Source organism: Clavelina lepadiformis, chromosome 9 (assembly GCF_947623445.1).
Source record: "Clavelina lepadiformis chromosome 9, kaClaLepa1.1, whole genome shotgun sequence".
Taxonomy (NCBI): Eukaryota; Metazoa; Chordata; class Ascidiacea; order Aplousobranchia; family Clavelinidae; genus Clavelina; species Clavelina lepadiformis.
In genome coordinates, this window is record NC_135248.1 from 9,535,596 (window position 1) to 9,546,543 (window position 10,948).

The 10,948-nt window shown below is 40.1% G+C and overlaps 1 protein-coding gene across 1 annotated transcript; it reads right to left on the reverse strand.

Annotated features, from left to right (window-relative positions):
• Positions 1-270: 270 nt before the first annotated feature.
• Positions 271-1,689, reverse strand: LOC143471373 (uncharacterized). The gene has a single exon (XM_076969835.1). The coding sequence runs from the start codon at positions 1,687-1,689 to the stop codon at positions 271-273; it is 1,419 nt and encodes a 472-aa protein (XP_076825950.1).
• Between the last annotated feature and the right edge of the window lie 9,259 nt (positions 1,690-10,948).

Below are 10,948 nucleotides of genomic sequence, written 5' to 3' on the forward strand. Positions count from 1 at the left end.
AATATGAAAACACACGAAAAACAACTATTTAAACAGTATAGCTTTTCGGTTCATGATTTTCAAATTGATACTAAAGGTGACCCTCCTTCACTTCTAATAATCACACATAGCAACATAATCGCAATCAATTACGAAAAACACCATTTGTTTATGTGCCATGCGGCAATGCTCGACAAAATATATACATAGTCGAAAAAACTTTAAAGGCACGAGCATAGCGATGTAAAGACAATATACAACACAAATTAAACTACGATTGAGTTTAAAAGATTACGGTGGCATTAAATCATTCAATTTAAAAGCGGGGTCCAAACGCAATTCGAGCCTCCCACCTTCTACCATTTGATTTATTCTGTATTTAAAGGCCCGGTCTATGCTTGTCACCAATTTGTCAAGGGTTGGAGGAGATTTGTTCTCATATATAAATTTGTTCCTAGTTTTCCATATTTGGTGTTTAACCATGGTGATCAATGTGCTCAAAGTCTGGTCCGTTATTTCGTTTTCGATCCGTTTAAAGTTAAAACTTTCTAAGTCTTCGACTTTTGTCATAGCCGGGTTGAGGTTGGCGAATTTTTGCGCAAACATTTTTACTGTAACCCAAAGTCGATTTATCTTTTCGCATTTTCGGAAAGTGTGGTAGTCGGTATCTGGACCAATGCCGCAAAATGCGCACGATGTATCCGAGTTAATTTGGAAAATACCGCATTTTCCCCTAAAGGGTAGTAGATTCCACGCGCATCTGTAGTTGAAGGTTTTCAAATAATTTGGTAAAATCGGGTTATGAATCCTAGCCCATTTAACTCGGTTTTTTTCACTCGACTGCGTTTCTGGAGTGCTTTCTTTGATTATTCGTCTGTACGTGTTTCCTAATTTTGGACTGGCTAATTCAACTTTACTTAGTTTGTATTTTTCAACAATTTCCCGGATTTTCCAATAATAGGGACTTGGTTGTGCGATGTGCGGGATATTGTTTAGTTTTTGAACATCAAGTACATTAGCTAAAACGTGTCCTAATTGGTACTCCACATATCTATCGTGTGTTGACATTGGTTCGTTCATTACTCTGCCGAGGCAATACTTTTGTATCGATTTGACATAAGTCAGATCGGCGTAGACTTGGATGTTTGGCATTCGGTAGCCGCCTTCTAACTTATCGTGTTGTAAAATATCGATGGAAACAACTCTTTCTTTGCCTTGCACGTATTGCAGAACATGATTATTTAATTTCCCAATTATATCTCGATCTGGAGGGTATGTTTTGGCAACCTGAGTAATTACTGGCAGGATTTTTGATTTTAATAAAACTGCTTTAGCTTCATAGGTGGCATAGTTTGTGCTCAAACTTTTTAGTTGCTCTTTTACCCTTGGAATTAAGTTTTCCCATTGTTGGCGTTCTATAACGTTTCCGATTTCATATCCCAATAACTCTATACTTGTGTTTGTCCAGGATAGTTTGGGCAAGAGTGGGTTGTCTACCGGCTGATTCACAGCTAATCCTTTGGTTTTAGCTTCATTTAAGGTTAAGCCAGATGCCTTTGAAAATCTGTCGACTAAATCGAGCGCGAGATGGATATCAGCAGGGTTTTTAAGACACAACGTTGTGTCGTCAGCGTAATTTACGCATTTTACTTCTTTTCTGTCGCTTAACTGAGGACCTTTGATATATCCAGTCTCATTGAGCTTAGACATTAAAGGCTCTACCGCTATTAAAAACAAGTGCAGGCTTAAGGGGTCTCCTTGTCTCACGCCTCGGTTCAATTTAAAATCTTTTGACAGATGTCCGTTTAAAATTATTTTCGCGACGCTATCGCTATACAGATCTCTTATGCATGCACATAGTGTTTCTGGGAACCGCATTTCAGTCAAAACTCTCATTAACCAATTATGTTCTATTGAATCGAAGGCTTTTTTAAAATCAAGGGATAAAAAATACAGGTTTTGCATTTTTCTTTTCGCATTTTCATGTAAATCTCTTAAAAGGATCGTGGCTTCTGATAATTGTTTACCTTTTGTGGCGTACTGATGCTCATGTATCACTTCTTTGAGAGTTTCCCTTATTCTATTTGCCAGTATTTTTGTATATATTTTGTAGTCTAAATTTAACAGGGTAATGGGTCGGTAGTTGTCTAGGTCTGCATCATCGCCTTTTTTATAAATTAGAGTGATGGCACCTTTCTTAATTTCTTTGGGGATTTTTTTTTCTTTAAACCAGTGTTTAAAGATTTCGCTTATTTTGTCACCTATTATATTCCAACAGGTTTTATAAAATTCACCGCTTAGTCCGTCCGGCCCAGGCGATTTCCCATTTGCAAGAGTCTTCACAACGTTTTGGATTTCGGCATTGCTTATTTCACAATCTAATTTTAGAGCACTTTCGTGCGAAATATGGCGCAGATTGCTCGAAATGAACAAATCTTGTATTTCTACATCTGTTTTTCTTGACGAGTATAACTTGGTATAATAATTTTTAGTGGTTCGTAGCATTTCTCCCGGTACGCTGGTGGGCAAGCCGTTTTTGTCATATATTTCTTCGATATATGTTTGTGAACGTTTTTTATTAAAATGTGCAAAAAATTCCCGTGAGCCAATTTTTTCTTTACTTTCTCTGTTTTTTAAGATCGATTCATAAATTCGTTTCTTTCTATAATTTCTTAGTTCTCGTTTCGCTTCAATGTATTTACAGTGGTTGGCCGGGTTGTCACCGAGTCGATTTTGTGCGGATTTCAAATTAGTCACTAAGTAATCTTCATACATTTTTCTTTCAGCGTGTCGGCCTTTTGTAAATTCCACAATTAATGCTTTTAACCTACGTTTGGTGTCCGTCCACCAATCACTGGGGGTTTTATATAAATATTCTTGCAGCGTGCACCATTGTTTCCATTTGCATTCTAAAACTTCGAGAAAATCTTTATCTGCATAAGTTTGCGTATTATTCTTCCAGAGGCCGATACCTCTAGGAGGAGGGGCGTCGACATTTAAGTTTATTGTTATTTTTTCGTGGTCTGTCAAATGAGACGGTTGCTGGCTAATTTCTGTTGCTTGGAGATGTTTTGACAGGTAAAATCTGTCAAGGCGCGATTTGCTAATTCCGTTCTGCCACGTAAAAATTTTCTTTTGGCCGTATATTTCCCGAAAATGATCTGTTAGATCATATGTTTCGCAGAGTTTCATTAGTTCGGTTTTTTTATATCGATTTCGAAGAGGGGGATGTTTGTCTAAAGTCAGGTCGTCGACAATATTAAAGTCGCCGGCTAGGACTGTGGGCAATTTTCCATCGACATACTGGTACATTTGTTTAAAAAATCTATCGTTTTCACGGATATCCCCGGAATTTACGTTTGGTGCGTAAATATTTATTACTTTTAAAAGGTGGCCATGTATTGATAAAACCGCACTGATTATTCTACCCTCTACGTCGTGATCTACTTCTTTGAATGTAATTGCAGGGTGATTGATTAGAATTGCGACTCCCTTATCTTGAAATTTCTTTTTGGGCGCAGAGTTGAAAAGCGCTTTTGACTCACCCCATTCCTTGCACCAATCATTTTCTTTATCAGGGGGACATTTGGTTTCTTGAAGTAAAATTATTTGCACTTTATCTCGTTTCAAACCCTCAAACAAATCGCGGCGCTTCAGGGAATCATTCAAGCCTCTACAATTAAGCGAGGTGATACTGAGGTATGCAGTCATGGGAAATTGCAACGTTGAAAATAAATACACTAGCGTACAAAAAAGAATCAAACTCGTAATATTATTCAAATCTATGACTTTACTTAGACCATCGCGGTGGCATTCATGTCTAAGACATCCGGTACATATCTACAATTACATTTATCACACATACCTTGTCTTAGCTTGTGTACAAACTTTATGTTGTTCGTGATGCAATCACATCTGTAATATACCATTGGGCACACGTGGCAGAAAACGTACATGTTTGCTGTCGGTTTTAGAACTTTTTCGCCGCATTGGCATTCCACCCCTGTCGGTTCAATGTCGTCAAACACCTCACTTTCATCGGGTTCAGCAGATCGTTCGCTCTCCGCGTCTTCTTTAACCTTTTGTCCTGGAGGAATATCGATAGTGACAGAAGAATCATCACTTCTTTCTCTTTTGTACCTTTCGTTTTCTTGTGATAGTGCATCAATGTCATCGAATTGTTCTCCTTTTGTGCTGTTGATTTCATCTAAGCTGTCGTTGTTATCATAGTAGCTATGCTCATGTTGACTATTTTCCATTGTTTTTTTGACATGCGATTTGTTTCCATTCTTGGGTGTTGAATGGCGATGTTTGTTTGTTTCGTCGGCCGAGATCGGCAAGCTTGGAAAAATTTCTTTTGAAGGAGAGTATGGTCTTTCTTCTTCGGCGCTATTTAATTGTCGGAAAGTTACTTTGCCTATACTGCGCTTATTTCCAGAGACCTTCTCCCACGAATCGTTGACTACTTCCTGGTTTCGGGTTTTGTAGGGGCAATCTTTCACCAAATGTGTTGATTCTGCACAGTAGTGACAAGTTTTTGCTTGACCTTCATACTCAACGGTGCATTTGTAATGCCCAAAATAGACGAAAGATGGCGGTTTGGCTTTCAGAAGGTCTTCTTTTAAAACTCTGAAAATTCTGCGGCCGTCTTTTACACCTCGTATTCTGTCGCGGCCATGAGCTTCGGATAGCACAATACCGACTGTTTTCATTGCTTCTTCGATGCTACTTCGTGGGAAATCTATCGGTACCCATCCGATTGTTAAATTGGTGTATGCATCTCCTTGTGCAATAACGTTGACGACGCCTTCAAAATTTCTTAATTTGCCAGCTAATTTTATGGCTATATCCTTGCTTCTGCAAGTCACTTCGACGTTTCGGCCGGGCCTTTGTACAATTCCTTCAATATACTGTAAAGGTATGCCCGTTTTCTCTAACAGTTCATAGATGCTGCTTCTTCGCACATTTTCTTTCAATTTGATTGAAACCTCTCTGTCTCGGTTGTAGTTCGTTGGGGCTGGAAACCGCCACTGTTTTGCAACTCTTTCAGCATAAGTCATATTAGAAGACATCGGGTCTTCCATTACTTCAAAGTAGGCCGGACACTGAAGTCTACTTTGTAACTGACGAAAAGGTAGTCCTAAAAAGGACTCTTTGCAGGGTACCTTTGTCTTGTCTGAAGATTAACTATCGCTCGCTGATCCAACTGATACTAACTGTATAGAGAAGAGCCAAAGCTCAGATTGACTTACCTTATTCAAATAGAATAAGAAAAAAGAAGAGCCAAAGCTCAGATTGACTTACCTTATTCAAATAGAATACCGATAAGGTGCTGCCGCAGTCTTTTATACCGTTTGTCATTTTTTGCTCTTGTTTCATTCAGCATACCCGCTATAAAATGCTAGGTTTATTTAATGGGTCCGCCACTAGGGGACAGAACTTTTGCTGGCTAATGGGTTTCAATAACAATATTACCAACAAAGCTAATATTCCACATAATGGTAAACCACGTATGAAAGGAAGAATCGTAAAATATTGTGCTCTTTTCCGACGTCTTGATAATTTTTTTTATTGCGCTTTTCTAAGGGAGCAAAACACTGCAGACACCATAACTGTGTCAGCTGCAATTTAGTTGCTGTTTTTCGTTGAGAAAACATGAAGCCAGAGCCTCCTATTTTCAACTTACATCGAGCAAGTGTAGAATGACATCAAACTAACTTGCTTTTGTTTTAAAGTCATCTTCAGTACTGACTCTGGCAAGCTTTGCAGTTGACGACGGCACGGAGATTAGAGGAAGTTATGGGAAATAATTACTAGGTGGCACGACACGAAAGGCAAAGCGCTGGCCGGAACAGTCACCGGCAGCAAAGTGACGAGCCGTCAAGGGGTCCATCGGACTGAACGAGACATGCGGACGCGGATGATACTTACAATGACATCCTTAACGACTGGGGTTCGATCCACGACGGCACTGCTGGTGCATACGGGACGTAAAGCGTTTCGCACTGCTCTAGATTCATTTGTAGAAAAAAGAAAAGCCAAAGCTCAGATTGACTTACCTTATTCAAATAGAATACCGATAAGGTGCTGCCGCAGTCTTTTATACCGTTTGTCATTTTTTGCTCTTGTTTCATTCAGCATACCCGCTATAACATGCTAGGTTTATTTAATGGGTCCGCCATTAGGGGACAGAACTTTTTCTGGCTAATGGGTTTTAATAACAATATTACCAACAAAGCTAATATTCCACATAAAGGTAAACCACGTATGAAAGGAAGAATCGTAAGATATTGTGCTCTTTTCCGTTTTCTTGATAATTTTTTTTATTGCGTTTTCCTAAGGGAGCAAAACACTGCAGACTCCATAACTGTGTCAGCTGCAATTTAGTTGCTGTTTTTCGTTGAGAAAACATGAAGCCAGAGCCTCCTACTTTCAACTTACCTCGAGCATGTGTAGAATGATATCAAACTAACTTGCTTTTGTTTTAAAGTCATCTTCAGTACTGACTTTGGCAAGCTTTACAGTTGACGACGGCACGGAGCTTAGAGGAAGGTATGGGAATTAATATCTAGGTGGAACGACACGAAAGGCAAAGCGCTGGCCGGAACAGTCACCGGCAGCAAAGTGATGAGCCGTCAGGTTGTTAATCGGACTGAACGAGACATGCGGACGCGGATAATACTTACAATGACATCCTTAACGACTGGGGTTCGATCTACGACAGGACTGCTGGTGCATACGGGACGTAAAGCGTTTCGCACTGCTCTAGATTGATTTGTAGAAATAAGAAGAGCCAAAGCTCAGATTGACTTACCTTATTCAAATAGAATACTAATAAGGTGCTGCCGCAGTCTTTTATACCGTTTGTCATTTTTTGCTCTTGTTTCATTCAGCATACCCGCTATAATATGCTAGGTTTATTTAATGGGTCCGCTACTAGGGGACAGAACTTTTGCTGGCTAATGGGTTTCAATAACAATATTAACAAAAAAGCTAATATTCCATATAATGGTAAACCACGTATGAAAGGAAGAATCGTAAGATATTGTGCTCTTTTCCGACGTCTTGATAATTTTTTTTATTGCGCTTTCCTAAGGGAGCAATACACTGCAGACTCCATAACTGTGTAAGCTGCAATTTAGTTGCTGTTTTTCGTTGAGAAAACATAAAGCAAGATCCTCCTACTTTCAACTTACATCGAGCATGTGTAGAATGACATCAAACTAACTTGCTTTTGTTTTAAAGTCATCTTCAGTACTGACTTTGGCAAGCTTTACAGTTGACGACGGCACGGAGCTTAGAGGAAGGTATGGGAATTAATATCTAGGTGGAACGACACGAAAGGCAAAGCGCTGTCCGGAACAGTCACCGGCAGCAAAGTGATGAGCTGTCAGGTTGTCCATGGGACTGAACGAGACATGCGGACGCGGATGATACTTACAATGACATCCTTAACGACTGGGGTTCGATCCACGACGGCACTGCTGGTGCATACGGGACGTAAAGCGTTTCGCACTGCTCTAGATTGATTTGTAGAAAAAAGAAGAGCCAAAGCTCAGATTGACTTACCTTATTCAAATAGAATACCGATAAGGTGCTGCCGCAGTCTTTTATACCGTTTGTCATTTTTTGCTCTTGTTTCATTCAGCATACCCGCTATAACATGCTAGGTTTATTTAATGGGTCCGCCATTACGGGACAGAACTTTTTCTGGCTAATGGGTTTTAATAACAATATTACCAACAAAGCTAATATTCCACATAAAGGTAAACCACGTATGAAAGGAAGAATCGTAAGATATTGTGCTCTTTTCCGTTTTCTTGATAATTTTTTTTATTGCGTTTTCCTAAGGGAGCAAAACACTGCAGACTCCATAACTGTGTCAGCTGCAATTTAGTTGCTGTTTTTCGTTGAGAAAACATGAAGCCAGAGCCTCCTACTTTCAACTTACCTCGAGCATGTGTAGAATGATATCAAACTAACTTGCTTTTGTTTTAAAGTCATCTTCAGTACTGACTTTGGCAAGCTTTACAGTTGACGACGGCACGGAGCTTAGAGGAAGGTATGGGAATTAATATCTAGGTGGAACGACACGAAAGGCAAAGCGCTGGCCGGAACAGTCACCGGCAGCAAAGTGATGAGCCGTCAGGTTGTTAATCGGACTGAACGAGACATGCGGACGCGGATAATACTTACAATGACATCCTTAACGACTGGGGTTCGATCTACGACAGGACTGCTGGTGCATACGGGACGTAAAGCGTTTCGCACTGCTCTAGATTGATTTGTAGAAATAAGAAGAGCCAAAGCTCAGATTGACTTACCTTATTCAAATAGAATACCGATAAGGTGCTGCCGCAGTCTTTTATACCGTTTGTCATTTTTTGCTCTTGTTTCATTCAGCATACCCGCTATAATATGCTAGGTTTATTTAATGGGTCCGCTACTAGGGGACAGAACTTTTGCTGGCTAATGGGTTTCAATAACAATATTAACAAAAAAGCTAATATTCCATATAATGGTAAACCACGTATGAAAGGAAGAATCGTAAGATATTGTGCTCTTTTCCGACGTCTTGATAATTTTTTTTATTGCGCTTTCCTAAGGGAGCAATACACTGCAGACTCCATAACTGTGTAAGCTGCAATTTAGTTGCTGCTTTTCGTTGAGAAAACATAAAGCCAGATCCTCCTACTTTCAACTTACATCGAGCATGTGTAGAATGACATCAAACTAACTTGCTTTTGTTTTAAAGTCATCTTCAGTACTGACTTTGGCAAGCTTTACAGTTGACGACGGCACGGAGCTTAGAGGAAGGTATGGGAATTAATATCTAGGTGGAACGACACGAAAGGCAAAGCGCTGTCCGGAACAGTCACCGGCAGCAAAGTGATGAGCTGTCAGGTTGTCCATCGGACTGAACGAGACATGCGGACGCGGATGATACTTACAATGACATCCTTAACGACTGGGGTTCGATCCACGACAGGACTGCTTGTGCATACGGAACGTAAAGCGTTTCGCACTGCTCTAGATTCATTTGTAGAAAAAAGAAGAGCCAAAGCTCAGATTGACTTACCTTATTCAAATAGAATACCGATAAGGTGCTGCCGCAGTCTTTTATACCGTTTGTCATTTTTTGCTCTTGTTTCATTCAGCATACCCGCTATAATATGCTAGGTTTATTTAATGGGTCCGCCACTAGGGGACAGAACTTTTGCTGGCTAATGGGTTTCAATAACAATATTAACAAAAAAGCTAATATTCCATATAATGGTAAACCACGTATGAAAGGAAGAATCGTAAGATATTGTGCTCTTTTCCGACGTCTTGATAATTTTTTTTATTGCGCTTTCCTAAGGGAGCAAAAGACTGCAGACTCCATAACTGTGTCAGCTGCAATTTAGTTGCTGTTTTTCGTTGAGAAAACATGAAGCCAGAGCCTCCTACTTTCAACTTACCTCGAGCATGTGTAGAATGACATCAAACTAACTTGCTTTTGTTTTAAAGTCATCTTCAGTACTGACTTTGGCAAGCTTTACAGTTGACGACGGCACGGAGCTTAGAGGAAGGTATGGGAATTAATATCTAGGTGGAACGACACGAAAAGCAAAGCGCTGGCCGGAACAGTCACCGGCAGCAAAGTGACGAGCCGTCAAGGGGTCCATCGGACTGAACGAGACATGCGGACGCGGATGATACTTACAATGACATCCTTAACAACTGGGGTTCGATCCACGACAGGACTGCTGGTGCATACGGGACGTAAAGCGTTTCGCACTGCTCTAGATTGATATTTAGAAATAAGAAGAGCCAAAGCTCAGATTGACTTACCTTATTCAAATAGAATACCGATAAGGTGCTGCCGCAGTCTTTTATACCGTTTGTCATTTTTTGCTCTTGTTTCATTCAGCATACCCGCTATAACATGCTAGGTTTATTTAATGGGTCCGCCACTAGGGAACAGAACTTTTGCTGGCTAATGGGTTTCAATAACAATATTACCATCAAAGCTAATATTCCACAAAATGGTAAACCACGTATGAAAGGAAGAATCGTAAGATATTGTGCTCTTTTCCGACGTCTTGATAATTTTTTTTATTGCGCTTTCCTAAGGGAGCAAAACACTGCAGACTCCATAACTGTGTCAGCTGCAATTTAGTTGCTGTTTTTCGTTTAGAAAACATGAAGCCAGAGCCTCCTACTTTCAACTTACCTCGAGCATGTGTAGAATGACATCAAACTAACTTGCTTTTGTTTTAAAGTCATCTTCAGTACTGACTTTGGCAAGCTTTACAGTTGACGACGGCACGGAGCTTAGAGGAAGGTATGGGAATTAATATCTAGGTGGCACGACACGAAAAGCAAAGCGCTGGCCGGAACAGTCACCGGCAGCAAAGTGATGATCCGTCAGGTTGTCCATCGGACTGAACGAGACATGCGGACGCGGATAATACTTACAATGACATCCTTAACGACTGGGGTTCGATCCACGACAGGACTGCTGGTGCATACGTGACGTAAAGATTTTCGCACTGCTCTAGATTGATTTTTAGAAATAAGAAGAGCCAAAGCTCAGATTGACTTACCTTATTCAAATAGAATACTGATAAGGTGCTGCCGCAGTCTTTTATACCGTTTGTCATTTTTTGCTCTTGTTTCATTCAGCATACCCGCTATAACATGCTAGGTTTATTTAATGGGTCCGCCATTAGGGAACAGAACTTTTTCTGGCTAATGGGTTTTAATGACAATATTACCAACAAAGCTAATATTCCACATAAAGGTAAACCACGTATGAAAGGAAGAATCGTAAGATGTTTTACTCTTTTCCGACGTCTTGATAATTTTTTTTATTGCGCTTTCCAAAGGAGCAAAACACTGCAGACTCCATAACTGTGTCAGCTGCAATTTAGTTGCTGTTTTTCGTTGAGAAAACATGAAGCCACAGCCTCCTACTTTCAACTTA

What these genes read in the sequence shown, in the direction of transcription:
- LOC143471373 (XM_076969835.1), bottom strand. Translation starts at nt 1,689, where the DNA reads ATGTCTAAGCTCAATGAGACTGGATATATCAAAGGTCCTCAGTTAAGC.